The 17,699-nt window shown below is 41.3% G+C and overlaps 1 protein-coding gene and 1 long non-coding RNA gene across 5 annotated transcripts in view; both read right to left on the bottom strand.

Annotated features, from left to right (window-relative positions):
• Window positions 1-623: 623 nt before the first annotated feature.
• LOC147580347 (uncharacterized) lies at window positions 624-2,648 on the bottom strand. The gene is made up of 2 exons (XR_015252819.1): window positions 1,799-2,648; window positions 624-781 (listed from the first exon to the last, which is right to left on the bottom strand). It is a non-coding gene; the product is annotated as an uncharacterized LOC147580347 (long non-coding RNA).
• A 10,187-nt stretch (window positions 2,649-12,835) lies between these two features.
• The window catches only part of CYFIP1 (cytoplasmic FMR1 interacting protein 1), a 133,728-nt gene continuing 128,864 nt past the window's right edge, over window positions 12,836-17,699 (bottom strand). For 3 of the 4 annotated variants that reach the window (XM_086711317.1, XM_086711316.1, XM_086711315.1), the window contains 3 exons: window positions 16,608-16,846; window positions 15,982-16,129; window positions 12,836-13,652 (listed from right to left, as the gene is read on the bottom strand). In XM_086711317.1, the coding sequence (XP_086567443.1) occupies window positions 13,488-13,652; window positions 15,982-16,129; window positions 16,608-16,846 (552 nt within the window). In that variant the 3' untranslated portion in view covers window positions 12,836-13,487. Of the gene's footprint in view, window positions 13,653-14,188; window positions 14,328-15,981; window positions 16,130-16,607; window positions 16,847-17,699 lie in introns of all 4 variants that reach the window. The other variant, XR_015252818.1, reaches the window with a different exon arrangement.

Below are 17,699 nucleotides of genomic sequence, written 5' to 3'. Positions count from 1 at the left end.
ATCTAAGTCTGAATGCTTAGAACACACTTAAGATGTTTGTAAAATATGGTTTCTTTGTACCAGATATTTTACTTAAGAGTTTGTGTAGACCACTATATATTTTGACCTTTTAAAAACATCCATGAAAAAGTGTTTATGGAAAATTTCAAATGTATGCAAAAAGGTAGAATATTATATAATGAACTCCATCCAGCTTCAAAACAGATCATCATAGCAATTGGCCGTATAAAAGTGACAGTTGACACTATCCACTGGGTAATAGGAAGAACACAGGCTTGTTCCCACTCTGCTGCTCCTACCCCAGGTCACACAGCTTGACCTCCACTGTGTAACCAGTCACCACAGGTGCCTCACTGTCCTTGCCTGGAGGTCGCCAGAGCCTCACTATGGTAATGGCACCAACGTCCCACACAGCTCTGCATTGGCTTTATCAGGACCGAGTTAGTCTCCCAAATTTCATGAAATAAATTTCCTTTTCGTCACCATTTTCTTATTAATCCTGTAAAGAGCCTTTGTAGACATTTTTTTTCCTAACTGCCTTTCTCATGTAATCTTAATATCACAGATACACTGAGAAATAGGCTCACCGACCCAATCGAAGGAGGGACATGGAGACTTGGGAGCATCTGAAGCAAGGCTTTAATCGACGTCCTTTCAAGAGCAAGTGTCTGACCGAAAGGCACACTGAGGGCACTTACAGCAGACGATTTATGAAAATAAATTGCCTAAGGAGTTGCAGACACTTTCAGTCCCTCCTCCCTTGTTCTTTGGCACATGCAGCCTGCGAAACAGAGAGGGGAAGAACCAGGAAGTGAAGCGTCTAAAGGTTTGGGACTCCGTTGTGGTGGGTGGAGGGGGTGTGGGTTGTAAATATCCAATAGGTTGTACCTGCAACTATACATAAATAAAGCACAGCTCTTATTTGTTATTTCTGAAGATGAATCCTCTCCCTTCTCACAATCCCTCTTCTAAGTTGATTCCATTTTCATTTATATTTCCTTTATGTTTGAAGTCACAAACATACTCAGCAAGTGCTGGCTCTCCTCACAGGTTTATCTTCCAATAATAACAGGTTATTTTAGCCATAAGGCACAGAAATTTGTAAGATTCTGGTCAGCCCCCCTATCTTTCCTCCTGTTCCTTCCAGCTTACTGGCTTGATAGCTCTAGGAGCTGGATTGTCCAATTCCTGAGGGAAACCTGAGGTGGAGTAGGTAGTGTCTGTTACATTCTTAAAAGGAACCTTACGCCTGAGGAGGTTTGCTGTGGTCAGATGCTCCCAGCATTGTTCCAAAGTATGTTTTCCCCTACCCAGGCACCTTGGGTCCTAACCTTTCCCTCTCTGTTTACTGAATCCTTTTTTTTCCTATCATATTCCCCCTTTGAACATGTGACTCCACACTGCCATTAGGAATTGGGACAATAATCTTAACTGCTTCCTGCTGAGGGGGTGGTAATAATGGAATGGCAGGGCAAGTTCAGAGGTCAAGCCAGAGGTCTGATACAATGAGAAATTATTTGGAATGTCTCAGCAAAATTTTGCCCTATTTTTCTGGCATATGCAGTGGCATCTATGAATGACATATAAAAAGAATACCATACCAACAAGCATTAATATTCTAAATGCAATGCCTCCTAGGGAGTGTTGGGAAAATGAATAAAGTTTTACGCCACAAGATGGCTGATGGAACTAAAACAAGCTCTGGTCTCTAGCTTGGAGACCCCTCTTCTGGGTTCTTCTTGCCCTGCCATGCACACGAAAAACCCCACAGATATGGAAGCTGACAACTATAAATTACCATTCCCACTTGCATTCGGCACTCAGATCTTTGGAGAAACGGTCTCCTCTGAGCCAACTGGTGTTAAATAAATCTCTGATCCACCAAGATCTCCGAGTGCTGCTTGGTTTTTCTGCCAGCATTCCAGCCTGGTTCTGTAACAGGAGGAGACCACACCATGGGAAGGAAAGACATATTGTAGCCATTCAAAACAATCCCTGACATGTCTGGTCATATATATATTTTTAAATCAATTTAACTATAGTTTTTCCTCCCTCTTCCATACTTATTTGGATCTTGTGATACTGTTGAATAGAATAATTAAGCTTCTGAAAGAGTTCATGTTCCTCAATCCTCAATTCCTTCTTTGGCCATCCAGTTTCCATAAGCATTCCATGAGGTGTAATTTACCTCAAGGAAAGATTGATATTTGATATTTAAATTACTATAAGTTTAGGCAAATGTTTATCCATCCTGGAGCTAGCAGCACTATAGCCTGTAATTCATGATGGGGTTTTGGAGTTGAGGAACCATAAGGCAGGCTGAAGGCAAAGGATAAGGTACCACATCCCCCACCCCCAGGTGGGATATGTGATATTCCTCAGTCACTCCTGGCTGCCCAAGAACAAAGGAAAGGACAGAAAACAAATGGTTAAACTGAAAAAGTCTGCATCAGTTTACGAATATCTTAGTAATATTACAAGAAAAGGGCAATCATCAATAGCCTAATCTCCAGGAACTCCCTACTGTCTTATGGATAATGCTTTGCTAAAGGAAAAAACAACCTTAGCTTGACAATAGCTAGGCCTCCATTAATGTCTTCTTTAGCATATGGCAATTCCTTTAAGAAACTTCCTCTTTACTTTCCCCAACTCCATAGCATATAACCACTCTTCACAACCCCAGTGCAGCCCACATGCTATGGGCAGAAAGAGCTGCACTGGGGTTGTGAAGAGTGGTTATATACCTTCAGGTTGGGAAGGAGTTACAGTGTAAGTCTCTAAAGAATTTTGGAAGGAAGGTTTCCCGTACCTTGAGGGGCTAGTTAGGAAAACATTGCTGCTTAGTAAAACCTCAGTCATGAGACCCTTCAGATGTATATTAAGAGCCATATGCTTGGAGTATAATTGCCAACATATTCTTAGGAATTAAAGATAAAGGAGGTTTGCAAAGGAATTTTAATATGTTTAAGGAGACTCACAGGATCCTGGGGGGGTCAAGATGATAAGCCAAGATTCCCTTTTGCCCTTAAAGTGTCATCATCGAGGCAGCTGAACTCATAGAGGAAGGTCACTCTGCCTGTTTCAAGGACTTGTCAGTTGGACTGTAGGCAGTAAGGGAATTTAATTTTTCATTTGTCTTTGTTTCCCACATCACCATAGTGATAAGTACTTGCCCTGAAAACCCCTTACATCTTGATGAGGGTGATATTAGGGCTCCAGGAAATGGAGTCTATAGATTTTTATTAGGCTATGGATAAGATTGCTTTTTTCTTGCAGTTTACTAAGTTATCCATAAACTGAAGAAGACTTCTGTCCTGCATGATTGTGATCTCTATCAACCATTTGTTTTCTTTCCTTTCCTTTGTTTTTGGGCAGCCAGGAGTGTCCGAGGAACATCACACATATTCCACCTGGGGGTGGTGGGGGCTGTTAGCTTATACTTTGCCTTCAGCTTGCCTTATGCTCCCTCATCAGTCATGTTTCTTCCTAGCAAGGGAGTGGGGCTCCCTGGCATTATCAAAAAAGAATGTGGGAGTGCCTGGGTGGCTCAGTCCATTAAGTGTCCAGCTCCAGCTCAGGTCTGATCTCACAGTTTGTGGGTTCAAGTCCCACATCAGGCTCTGTTCTGACAGCTCAGAGCCTGGATCTGCATTGGATTCTGTGTGTCTCTCTCTCTGCCCCTCCCCTGCTCATGCTCTCTCTCTCTCTCTCTGAAAAATAAATTTTTAATGTGAAAAAAATTATGTCTCCCCATATGCATCCCAGAGGCTGAGAGAAAAATTTAGTCATAAGTTTTCCAGAGATGCTTCCAATCATGCTGCATTAGAATAGTTGGCTAGAAGTGGAAAGAAGGACAGAAAAGGTGACTCTGATGTCAGGAAGGAAATCAATTGGTTTTCCTTCTATATCCAGAGGTATGTGAGACTCTGGGTTTCCAATATATAGTTGGTTTGGGGGAGCCACTGTAAAGAGCCCCAGGCCCCATCTGTCCCTTTCAGGGACACTGGTTATCTGAGCCCTGGCAGATTGAGATCCCCGAGGGCATTAAGATCTCCAGCAATTGTCTCCACACAAGGGGCATTGCATACTGGGTTTTGATTTCAGTTGTCCCCTCTGAGAACATTCTCGTTTCCAGTGCCTTGAATGGCCACATAAATGGCACTTAGTGCCAGGACCTCGGGAAGTCTGGTCTGAAATAATACCTAAGCCTGCAACTAGGCCTTAGATTTTTTTCTTAGGCCTCCTTTCCTGTTCCTTATTCTCCTCTTGATCTTGGTTGTAATATACTCATAAGTGCTCATAAGAGCACCTCTAGGGTCCCTTCTGGGCCAACAGCCAAATTTTTGCAGCTTTCTCCAAATATCTTGGGCCAACTGAATGGCAAATTTGTCCTTTAGCATCATCTCAGCCTCAGAGGGTATCAGAGGAGATAGCCCTCTAATGAGAACCTCCTTTAACCTTTCCAGGAAAGTCACCAGGCTCTCATTCTGTGTCTGTAGAATACTGGCTAATTTAGCATTAAGGGCTTAAACTTAGACCTCCTTAATTTCTCCAAAACACAGGCTTGGAAGTGGCAGCGATACCATTACCCAATGGGATTATTATAGTCCCAATTAGGATCTTGGGATGGAACTGCCTGGGCTCCAGTAGGGAACTGGAAGTCCCCTCCCTATAGGACCTCCAGTCCCATCTCTAGATCTCTCAGCTGCTGCAGAACACCATGCTTCTCACTGAGTCTGATTCAACAAAAGCATTATATCTTTCCATGTTAAAACATACATGAATATTCTGAAAAGCCTCTATATACTTACCTGGATCATCAGAAAATTTACCTAGACATCCTTTTATCCAACTTAAATCTTGTAATGAAAAAGGTACTTGTAATCTTATAGTGGTACCTCCTTGAGTTTCTCCTTCCAGCACCCTAGCTTCTTGTAGAGGAAACATGCCTGTTACACTATGGGGAGGGCCTGGATAAGGTGGGCAGCAGGGAGCAGAAGTGCTCATTTTTAAGTCTGGATATATGGATCAAGGACCCAAGGAAGAGGTGGTTGAGGTGGAAGACTTCCCTTCCTTCTTCGCTAAGGTCAGCTTTGGGTACAGGCTCTTGTTTCCCCTCCTGATTGCTAGACTTTGGAAAAGGTTACCAGTAAGGATTGACCTTACACTGCTTACAAGTATCTTGATTTTTTTAAGGCCCCAAAACAATGTGTATAAGGGATTCCTCCCACCCCCCATTTCCCCTCATGTTTGCAAAACAAGTCCAATTGTAGGATAGTATTATTGATATTTCCCTGTGGCTGCCAGGCCAATTTGTATTGGGGCCACGCCTTGGTACAAAAGAAAAGGAGTCCCTTTTTCTTTAGGGTTTGTAGATCAAAAGCATCTCAATTTTTTTTTGGTCTTGGTTGGGGAATTGTCCATTTCTAAGAAAAAGAGGAAAAGACAACCCTTATCTCAATTCCTTATGGTGGGCCAGAAGCCTCATCTCCTGACCCTGCATTTTGGTTGGCTATGCGACTGGCAGCCAAAAAGTCCTGTTAGTCTCTCAAGGTGCTGGGAGTAGTCACTTTTATCCAGACTTGACCCTACCTCTGAAAGCTGACCTTGTCTTCCCCAATTTCTCACCCCTCTCTGCTGCCTATGGGACTTTGGGGGTATTGACTACAATCAAGCAAGGCTCCCCTGGTTGTAGAGGATGGAATAATTTCATCTTGGCCCAACAGGGATTTGAAAACCTTTTCTTTGTAAGGATAATGGCCACTGAGTGGAGCTAAAAGGGCCACATCAAGGTCTATTCCCTTGCCTTTTTCAGCAATGCCCACATAAATATGTTCTAGCCACATGGGTGTCCATTTAAAAAAAATTTTTTTTTTCCATACTGGAAAACAGTATGGAGGTTCCTCAAAAAACTAAAAATAGAACTACCTACGACCTAGCAATTGCACTACTAGGCATTTATCCCTGGGATACAGGTGTGCTGTTTCGAAGGGACACATGCACCCCCGTGTTTACAGCAGCACTATCAACAATAGCCAAAGTATGGAAAGAGCCCAAATGTCCATCAATGGATGAATGGATAATGAAAATGTGGTATATATATACAATGGAGCATTACTCAGCAATCAAAAAGAATACAATCTTACCATTTGCAACTACATGGATGGAACTAGAGGGTATTATGCTAAGTGAAATTGGTCAAAGACAAAAATCATATGACCTCACTCATATGAGGACTTTAAGAGACAAAACAGATGAACATAAAGGAAGGGAAACAAAAATAATATAAAAACAGGGAGGGGGACAAAACAGAAGAGACTCAAATATGAAGAACAGAGGGTTACTGGAGGGGTGTGGGAGGGGGGATGGGCTAAATGGGTAGGGGTACTAAGGAATTTACCTCTGAAATCATTGTTGCACTATATGCTAATTTGGATATAAATTTTTAAAAATAAAAAAAATTTTTTTTATGTTTATTTTTGAGAGAGAGAGAAAGAGAGCATGAGCAGGGGAGGAGCAGAGAGAGAGGGAGACACAGAATCCAAAGTGGGTTCCAGGTTCTGAGCTGTCAGCACACAGCCTGATGCAGTGCTCAAATTCATGGACTGTGACATCATGACCTGAGCTGAAGTCAGATGCTCAACCGACTAAGCCACCCAGCCGCCCCGCAAAAATTCTTAAATGTTTATTTTTGAGAGGGAGCGTGAGTAGGGTAGGGTCAGAGAGAGAGGGAGACACAGAACCCGATGCAGGCTCCAGGATCTGAACTGTCAGCACAGAGCCTGATGTGGGGCTCGAACCCACAAACTGCAAGATCATGACGCTCAACCAAGACACCAAGTCACCCCTACTTTAAAGTATCTAGATTTATACAAGTCAGCATACACTTTGCTAAGTGTAGCAAAATGGCTCCCATATATCTCGGTAAAATCCCTATATATCATAGTCATCCATTCCTCTGCCTTGCAGAAGCAACACAAATGCCAGCAGCGAGGGTATCACCACCATTTTCCCAGCCTTTGGAAGAAAGGATGAGCAATTTTAATCTTATATCAGTGTACCTTTAAAATCCATTCATTTATGGGGCACCTGGGTGGTTCAGTTGGTTGGGCGGCCAACTACAGCTCAGGTTATGATCTCACGGTTCGTGAGTTCAAGCCTCGCATCGGGCTCTGTGCTGACAGCTTGGAGCCTGGAGCCTGCTTTGGATTCTGTGTCTCCCTCTCTGCTCCTTCCCTGCTCACTCTCTCTCTCAAAAATAAAGATTAAAAAAAATAAAAATAAAAATCCACTCATTTTAACCTTAGTCTATCCTAATCACACATAAAATTCCTTTCCAAAGATTTCCCTTCATCAACCTTCTACAATGTTCCTTTGTATTCAGATTGTCCCAAGCCATTTCTTCCATTCAGAACAAAATTACCTTTTTTTTTTTTACCTTCAACAAAAATATATTTCCATTTCTTATATCTTTCTTACACATCTTCTCTACAGAGTTGCTTTACTTATTTCCATCAGTCTTAACTACAGTTAGCAGAATTTTAACTCTTAGAAACTTTAGTCTCCATGTGAAAACTAAGTAGTTACCAGTTGTGAACCATTCGTCAGAATTCTTTAGATGGCAAATTTATGAATCTATTAAGCACAAAGCATGTTTACAAACGGACCCAAATAGCCTTAGTTTCTCTGCAATAAGAAGTTAAAAGCATAAACTGAGGTTTAGTAATCAGTGCTTTAGCATTTTATCTCATTAGATATCCAACAATATCTAATTTGACCTTCAGTAAACCTAGGTAGTAAAACAAATATATTAAGGCATTAAGGTAACCATATGTTCCTCAAGGAAGGTCATGCTCTGCATGTTTCAGATGTCTATCAGTGGGCTGCAAGCTGTAAGATTTATTGAAGCTACATTTCTCTTGCCCTTGTTTTCCTCATCATCCCCCACTCCAGGGGGTTCTCTATTTCCCCTTTCCTTTCATTTTCTCCACAGTAGTTACCATAATCTTTGCCTTCTATTTTTTTCTCTCCTCATCCCTCTTTACAAATCTTTTGAATCTCCCTGAGCAATTCTATCTGCTCTTCATTCCATGTATCCATCTTTTTTAACCTTCTGGCAATATGAGGCCAACTTCTAGTTACAAAATTAACCTTCAAGAGACCTTGCCCCACTAGGTCCTCCAGATATAGGCCTGAATACTTCCTCATTTGATCCCTAAGCCTCTGTAAGAAAGCAGTTGGGGTTTCCTCTTTCTCTTGCTGTATCTTTTTTTTTTCAATATATGAAATTTATTGTCAAATTGGTTTCCATACAACACCCAGTGCTCATCCCAAAAGGTGCCCTCCTCAGTACCCATCACCCACCCTCTCCTCCCTCCCACCCCCCATCAACCCTCAGTTCTCAGTTTTTAAGTCTCTTATGCTTTGGCTCTCTCCCACTCTAACCTCTTTCTTTTTTTTTTTTTCCTTCCCCTCCTGCATGGGTTTCTATGAAGTTTCTCAGGATCCACATAAGAGTGAAAACATATGGTATCTGTCTTTCTCTGTATGGCTTATTTCACTTAGCATCACACTCTCCAGTTCCATCCACGTTGCTACAAAGGGCCATATTTCGTTCTTTCTCATTGCCATGTAGTACTCCTCTCTTGCTGTATCTCAAAAGCCTTGGAAACATTCTGATATCTTGGAGTAGATTTGATCCTTTTGATTATTCCTGATCCTTTTGATTAGCTCTCTTAAATCCTGCATCCTAACCCTGTCCCCGGGATCAATGTCCCAATCAACCCTGTCCCATTGTCTACGTTGGGAAACTTTTGTTCAGCTGGCTGAACACTCTGGCTGAGAAAACAAGCTTCATATTTAATGCTGACTCAATACATGAGTTATGTTCCACCTGTGTCCACTTAAAAGTCAGTCAATTGTCAGCTTTTACCAGTGGGGGAATCTGAAGTGGGAGGTCCAAGTGAGTGCTCTTCACTCCTTGACATCAAGGGTGGGAGGAGGAGCCAATGGTGCCAGAGACAGAGAGGAGGGTATAGAATCAGTTATGCAGGCTGCACCGTAGGTGTGCAGAAACAGGAGGAGGAGGAGGGGAAGGCAGAAGAGATGAGGTGCTAGCAGAAGGCAGAGAAAGAAGATTCCTGGTTCTAAACCTCGTCAGCTCAGAGGAGCAGGTGCCAATGTTTTTTTCCACCTAAGTGGAAATATGGAGTCTGTATCAGGTTGGAGAAGATAGGGAATTTCCCTGAAACAAAAGGAAGGAGTTTCAGCAGCTGCTTGGGAATATTCCTTAAAGTCTCTCCCCTGAGGTAGACTAACCAATTAGCTCTAATTATCATAGTCATTAACCCAGGAAATGAATGAGGAAGAAACCCCCACATACAGCTAGAGTCTATTAGGAAGGAGGAACAGTGAGAGTGTCAGAGTCCCCTTCATTAGGAATGGCCTGTTTCCTCTGGCAACCTGGGTTTATTTGGAGGAGGCCTATTTAGACAATCATCCAATATATCAGGAGGGAGTTTACTAGCCAAACACATTTGGGTAAACACATTCTGCAAGAGGCCCTCAATTCTGGATCCTTATTTAGGGTCATGAAAGCCTGGACACAGGGTACCTCCATTTGTCCTGTTTGTCCATTTGTCCTATTTCTTGCAGAGGAGATCTGATGGATTATATTAAAATTTAATGTCCCATTAATGGGCCATTTTTCCTCATCTCCTAATGAGTATCGAGGCCAGGCAGTAATATAAAAGATCCTTTTTTTTTTTTTTTCTTAGATCTTGCAATCTGAATTGATTCCAGGGGGGATAAAAGGCATCCCAAGGGAGAGTCCTTGGGGACTGAAGAAGATCCCATGTTTCCTCAGTCTCAGTCCTTACAGTCATGGTTTTGAAATAGAAACCTGAGATCTCTCTCATTTTACTCTTGAAAACATAGGGAGAGCTCTTGATAACCAGCAGAGAGCATAGTTAGTCCCTTTCCTCCCTTGTACTGGAACTTTGGTCATTCACATGAAGTACCACAGCCATATACCCAGTCTTCTGAGCCAAATGGGCCAAAAAACAGATAGTCATTGAATTGGGTCTTTAGTCCAAGCAATGCAGTAGAGTTTGATTATTTTAGGTTTGTCCTTGTTCCTTGTACAAGGAGCATCCTCCCAGTACTCTGGGGACTATGTGGAGGAATCTGACGAGACCCCACCTCTTTCTGGGTGTCTCTTCCCTTATCCCTAGGCCTAGAATTTTTGTTCCCCATCCTCAACCAGGTTAGTTCTTGCTTCTGAGTTTCCCTGGGGTGCTCAACCACTCTCAATGGAGGTTTCTTACACTCTCCAGGACTCGCTTTGTCTGTCTCCAGCCGTTTCCCTCCATTCCCCTCTTGGGAGAACGAAACTGCAGATGGAGACTCTACATTCACTTCGTATGTAGGATAGATCTCAGTCACAAATAGCCTCCAAAGATTTCCTGACCCCCAAGCAGTACTTAGTCTAATTTTCCTATCTTGGACCATGCACGGAATTACCAGGTCGCTGTGGTACCTGTCTTTTACCCTTCCCCCAGCATCACTTCTTCTGTCTCCAAAGGTAAAAAGTCTCGAGCTCCATGGATCCTGCAGAGGCCAGGGGTCCTCCCATGGAAAGGCCATCCAAACCAGGGTGGGACGTGTCTCCCCTTTCTCAGAACTTGAACCCCGCAGGTTGAGGTGAATACTGGACAAGCCCCTAACTTGTGAGAAATAGGCCCACCAACCCAATCAAAGGAGGGATGCGGAGACTTGGAGCACAGTGAAGTGAGGATTTAATCAACATTCTTGAGAAAGTTAGTGTCTGACCGGAAGGCACACTCAGGGCAGTTATAGCAATTTATCTCCTAACATGCAAGTCCCTTCTATGGCTCCTCATTGGCTGAGTACTACAGAGGTTATAGCCTTACCTAGACATCCCCTACACCCTTAAGGCAAGAAGTAGTCTGATTGGAACAAATGTACATTCCCTGAGGTGTCACAGAGACTTTTAGTCTCTCTTCCCTTTGTTCTTTGGCACATGCAACCTGTGAAAATAAGCTCACAAAATGGAAAGGGGGAAAAAAAAAACAGGAAGTGAAGTGTCTAAAGGTTTGGGACTCCATTGTGGTGGTGGTGGGGAGGTATTCATACATTTTTCCAATAAGTTGTAAACCTAACAAGACAGCACAGCTTTTATTTGGTATTTCTGAAAATGAATTATTTCCCTTACTTCTCACATATTCTATATGTTTATGTACTGTGTATCTGTACTTTGTACATAATAGAGTAAGAATCAATTTTCACTTCCGTTGGGTGTGATACTGCATTCACTGAGAATGCATAGTTTAATGAATTCTTATTTCAACATCTTATAACACTTGAAATTGTCTTGTACATAAATGTTTACTACATATGATTTAGTTTATAATAGAATCTTACAGAACTTATTAAATGAATTACTTAAATTTAGCCATTAATCGTAATTCCTCAACATATTCTATACTTTCAGTATAGAGTGAGCACAGATACTACCTCAATCTGCCATTAGTTCACATTATCAAAAGCAACATTTTTAGGCAACTTTTTGTAAAGAATAGTTTCATTTCATAATAAGTCAAGGTTAAAGAGTAGAATGGAATAGTTCACAGACTTTATTTTTAGTAGCATGTATGATGCTGCTGGATTTGGTTTTAGTGGTGTGTTTCCAAAGCCATACGGCAGTTACTCCCTATCATGGTCTTGTCCCTTCCTGCTAGGTTGCAGGTGACCTAGACTCAGACCTACTGAGCCAGGTGTGTGCACTGGGATAAGTAAAGTACCTTGCCCAAACAAGGGCATAGGGTCACAAAATGAGAGAGCATAAGGTCAGCTGACACCCCACAAACACCCCCCTCCCACCATATGTGTGATATTTCTCAGGCACTCCTGGCTGCCCAAGATCAAAGGAAAGTAAAGAAAACAAATGGTTAACTGATAGAGATCACAGTCATACAGGACATGAGTCTCCATGAGTTTACAAATATCTTAGTAAATTATAAGAAAAAGGCAATCTTATCAATAGCCTTATCTCCAGAAACCTGTAGACTCAAGTTACCTGGAGCCCCAACATCACCCTCTCCTCCGTAGTGATATGGGGAACAAAGGCAGGAAGGAAATGGCAGGTAAAATTAAATTTCCTTAGAACCTGCAGCCCATTGACAAATACTTGAGGTAAATACAGAGTACAACATTTCTCTAGGAACCCCCTACTGTCTTAGTGTTAACGCTTTGCTAGAGGGAAAAATATCCTTAGCCTGACAATAGCTAGGCCTCCAGTATCCTGTGATTCTTTTTTAGCATATGAAAATCTCTTTGGAAACTTCCCCTTGCCTTTACCTCCCCCAACTCCCAGGTATATAATCAGTCTCTCCTCACTGTCCCGGGGCAGCTCTTTCTGCCCATGGGTCCTGTCCTCATGCTTTAATAAAATCATGTTTAAAAAAAAATTTTTTTTAAGTTTATTTATTTATTTTGAGAGAGACAGAGACAAGGTGAGTAGGGGAGGGGCAGAGAGAAAAAGGAGAGAGAAAATCTCACGCAGGCTCTGGGCTGCTAGCGTGGAGCCTGATGAAACCAGCAAGATCATAACTCATGAAACTCATGAAACTCATCATAACTCATGAAACCAGCAAGATCATAACCTGACCCCAAACCAAGAGTTGGACGCTTAACCAATGGACCCACCAGGCACCCCAACAGAATCACTTTTTTGCACCAAAGATGTCTCAAGAATTCTTTCTTGGCCATTGGCTCCAGACCCCCATCACTCCAAAACCTTATCAACAACACTAAATGAATGAACACAATTAAGTTTTATTAGTTTGATTTCTGTAACCTTTAAATCATACCTTACAAATTAGACTGTCACAACTGGATTTAGTAGAAGCAGAGGAATCAAGTTCACTATTTTCTGAAACACTGACACAAAAAAAGGAACAATGACTTAGAAAAGGTTATTCATAAAAGACCATCAGAAAAATCCCTAAACAAAAGCTAAATAAGCATTAAGTTTAATTCTAATTGGTAGTGGATTTTATTACAATGAGCTGGTATTAAGTTTCTTAAGTCCATAAATCTTTCCCCAAACATGACTGATCCTTTGCTAAGGAATATATGGATGAACTCAGCAGCATTTTGACATAGCTAGTTGTTGGAACATTCCATAGAAAAATGCAAAATAATTCTGTAAGAACATGATGGCAACAATTAGCAGCTAATATTCTCAGACTTTCTAATTACCAAAGGCATATACAATTTTAGTCTAGAAAAATAATTTTATAAAATTAAGCTTTTAAATTGAAAAGTACCCCCTTTAACAGGCACAGAGATACTGAAAAATAGTCACTAAAAATCTTACTAAATAGTTTATGGAAAGAAAAACATGCCCTTATAGTTATTAAATGCAGTCAGTATTGGGACTCTTCAAAAACATGATGTACATGTCCTCAGCTGCTGGCCAGGGACTGGTGGATAGGTGGCTGAAAACAGCGAACATGCTCCACAGGTGTGCTTTCTCCATCACCAGACTTCAAGTACTTGTCCAAGATAGTAATTATCTCATCATTTAGGATCTGGAACTTGCGAATTCTCTCCACCATTTTCTTCAATGGCTGCAACAGTTAAAATTAGGATGTTTTATTATTAAAACATGTACATTTATTCTTCATGTTTCAAAATGTCAGAATTTTCACATTTTCTCAAAAATTATAGCAAACTACTAGCACACATCTCTGTAATGTACCTATTGGACAATGAATGTATTTTGCATTTAAATACATTTCTCTATTGGTTTCATACTACTGATGGTAGATTTACTTTTACAACTTAGACCTATTCATTCAACACACAGGTATTAAGAACCTGCTGTGTGCTAAAAATTGGTGATGTAAAGATGAAGATAATATGGTCAGTGGGGAAAGACCAGTAATCTAATACAAGTTTTAGATTTCCAGTTATTATAGACAGGATACTTTGATAGATCCTCCTGGTTTAATAATAAAAGACACACACACACACACACACACACACACACACACACACACAGAGACACACAGACACACACATGCACACACACACACACACAGGAAGAAACTTTAAAAAGCAGTGCAGGTTTTGTCTATGCAGGAAGTAAAGCAGAAGCCAGGACCTCCTCAGGGACAGATGCCACCAGCAGCAGTGAGATGAGGAGATGGCCTGGGCTGTAAGCAAGCTGGGCTACACCTGAAGACTCCCCATGAAGCCAGGACCCTCTAATTAGGCTAATGTGGCCCCAAGTTGGTAACAGCCTGTGGAGATGAGAAGCAAATAAATATCTTGGGAGAAAAGCAATCCAAATTAAGTTCAATTGGACAAGAGCTGGCAAATAAAAAACCCTAACACACAAAACATTTCAGAATTTGAGATAACCTTTGAGGCCTCACATACTAGAATTAAAAAATATAATACATCAAATGTGTAAAAAAAAAAAGGGAAAAATTCAGTGAAGAAGATAAAATGATCAATTACCACCAAGATTTGAACTAAATCAAACTTGTAAGTATGTATGTATGTATGTATGTATGTGTGTATATATGTAGGCATCACACATGTATGTATGTATATATGTACGTACATAGGATTCACACTCAGTGTGGAGCCCAATGCTGCGCTTGAACTCATGACCCTGAGATCAAGTCAGGTGCTTAACCGATTGAACCACCCAGGCATCCTCCGAATCAAAAATTTAAAAATAAACTACTATTTCTCAAAACTAAAAACAGCAGATTAGACACAGCTGAATGAATTAGATAACTGAATAAAGTACTCTGGGAACAGCCCAGAGAGACAAGAAAATGGGAGATACGGAAGGTAGAGTAGCCCCTCAAAGACGTCCATGCCTGAATCCCCAGAACCTATGAAACTGTTACCTTTCATGGCAAAAGAGACTGTAAATGTAGTTAAGATTAGACTTTAAAATGGGGAAACTACCCTGGATTTTCTAGGTGAATCCAACCTAATCATATGAGCAGAGAACTTCCTTCAGGTAGAGGCAGGAGATATAGCAGAAAGGAAAGTTGATAGATTGGAAGCATGGGAGGGACTTGACCCGCCTTGGCTGGAGGGGTTCATGTGGAAAGTAGAAGGATGTAGGCCAATGGGCAGTAAAGAAATGGGGACCTTGGTCCTCTAAATGCAAGAGACTGCAACCAGCCAACCACCTGAATGAGCCTGGAAGCAGATTCATCCCCAGAGGCTCCAGAAAGGAACACAGTGCTACAGACACACTAATTTTGGCCTTGAGATGATAAATAAAGTCAGTTGAGTCATTCTGTACCCAGACTTCTGACCTACAGAACTGTGAGAGAATGGGTGTTGCTTTAAACCACTAAGCCTGTGGAAATCTGTTGTGGATTTGGAACCTAATTAGAAAACTAACAGGATAAGGGATATGGAAACCAGAAGAATATCTAACAAGTAAGTAACTGCAGTCCTAAAAGAAAATAGAATGGAAGAAAACTAAAATATTTGAAAAGATAATGGCTGAGTATTTTCTAGAATTACAAAGAATCCATAAAATGACAAAGGGAAAAAGGCCTAAAGAGCAGTCATAACAAAGAAATCAAACAAAACAAAACAAAACAAAACAAACCACACACATTTTGACTATAACAAAGGAAGCCAGAAACTGGAATAATACGCCAATAATCTAAAAATGCAGATTCTATAAGGCTGTATAATATGAAGCAAATCTAAGTACCCTAAAAAGAGAAAGAAAATGGAATAATTACTATTTGAATTGCCTGACTGCTTTACTTAGCAAGTATATTTAGATTCATTTTGGAAAAGAAAGCTTCAGTTGGTGTCACCTTATGTATTGGGATGAAAAACATTCCCAGAAAAATAACTTTTAGTAAATATTTTGTGAAACTTCCACATAGTGGAAGATTCTCTTCCACATACCACATTTTTGATAATCTCATCTTTGCCATCATGTTTCTGGACTTTAAGTAGATGGTAGCAGAAATCCAGGACAGCGAAGCGCCGCTGTTGCCCAAGAAGTACAATGATCATACAGCCAGCCCAGTGGAGCCCGTCACCAAAGCACTGCCTAGAAATAAGAAGCAACAAGGACAACAAGCAATCAACAAACAATTATAAAGTCTTTTACAACTCTGTGTCCAGAATTCAATGACCAAGGGATCTACTGGGAACAGGCCAGGAAGGGAACGCCAAGCAGCAGATGATGTGTCCTTTTTGGTAAAAGTCTCTTTTGAGTTCCTTTGGCACGCTGTTTCCTAACCTTCTTTCAGATCACAGACCCTCCAAGAACAATGATTCTATGAAGCTGTGGACACCCCCATCTAGAAAATGCACAGCTAAGAAAACTTAACTTACCTAAGTTTCCATGGGTTCAGAGAACACCTAGAAACTTCACCCCGAGTCACCTCCTGAGCATTAAGAACTTCCACTTAAATAGCTTTAAAGCAACTTGAAAAACTTCTAGTCCACTTCCAGAGGAATGTAGTCTTCTATGTGAGCCTAACACCAGCTTGTTCCCACTTTCCCCATCCACTGAGTACACTTACTCGACTGTAAACTCGTGTGTTCCCACAGGAATGCAGTAGACAAACTGCATGGCACTCCAAAGTCTGTGAAACTCAACACACTCATCCACATGCATGACTCCATTGCTGGGCAAAGGCCCACGCCAGATAGGGTCGTCCAGAAAGGTCCGGATCCGAGTCAGGATGACTTCAAACATAGATAGGCCACAGCAGAGACGTTCCTTTGTCAGCAAGTCCCCCTCTCTCGCTATTGCAATTTGCTGCAGAAAGGATGGAATGTTATGAGCCATGGCAGGCTCACTGCTGAAACCAAACTACCCAGATTTATTTCTGACTTACTTGAAAACTATCCTAATTTGCAGAAGAGGACTTCTAGAAATAAGCATCAGCAACATAAATATGTCAGCTGTTACATATATGTCTTACTAGATTAAATATACTTCAGTCTAGGAGAACTGTCTACTATAGCCGTTCTTAACTGGGAGTGATTTTGCCTTCAGAAGACATGTGGCAATGTGTGGAGACATTTTTGATTGTCACAGCTTGGGGTGAGGTGAATGGCATCTAGTCAGCAGAGGTCAGGGATACTGTGTTCTAAAAAGTTTTTTCTTAAATTTTATTCCAATGTAGTTAACAGACAGTGTCATATTAGTTTCAGGTATACAATATAGTGATTCAACTATTCCACTCAGTGCTCATCAAGAAACTTATTTTTTTTAAGTGTATTTATTTATTTTTGAGAGAGAAAGCGGGAGAGACAGAGAGAGAGCACGAATGGGGAGCAGGGGAGGGGCAGAGACAGACAAGGAGACACAGAATCCGAAACAGGCTCCAGGCTCCCAGCTGTCAGCACAGAGCCTAATGAGGGGTTCAGACTCACAAGGCTCAGCCTAAGTAAGGTGCTCAACTGACTGAGCCATCCAGGTGTCCTCAGAAAAGTGTTTTATTCTTAATCCCCTTCACCTATTTCACCCACCTTCCCTCTAACAACCATCAGTTTGTTCTCTGCAGTTGGGTTTTGTAAATTCCACATATGAGTGAAATCACATTGTATTTGCCTTTCTCTGACTAGCTTATTTCACTTACATTATACTCTAGCTCCATCCATATTGT

The sequence above is a fragment of the Puma concolor genome, chromosome B3 (genome assembly GCF_028749965.1).
Source record: "Puma concolor isolate L17-30 chromosome B3, mPumCon1.1.hap2, whole genome shotgun sequence".
Lineage (NCBI taxonomy): Eukaryota > Metazoa > Chordata > Mammalia > Carnivora > Felidae > Puma > Puma concolor.
Note: the sequence above shows the minus strand (reverse complement) of the source record. Positions and strands in the feature narration are given on the sequence as shown.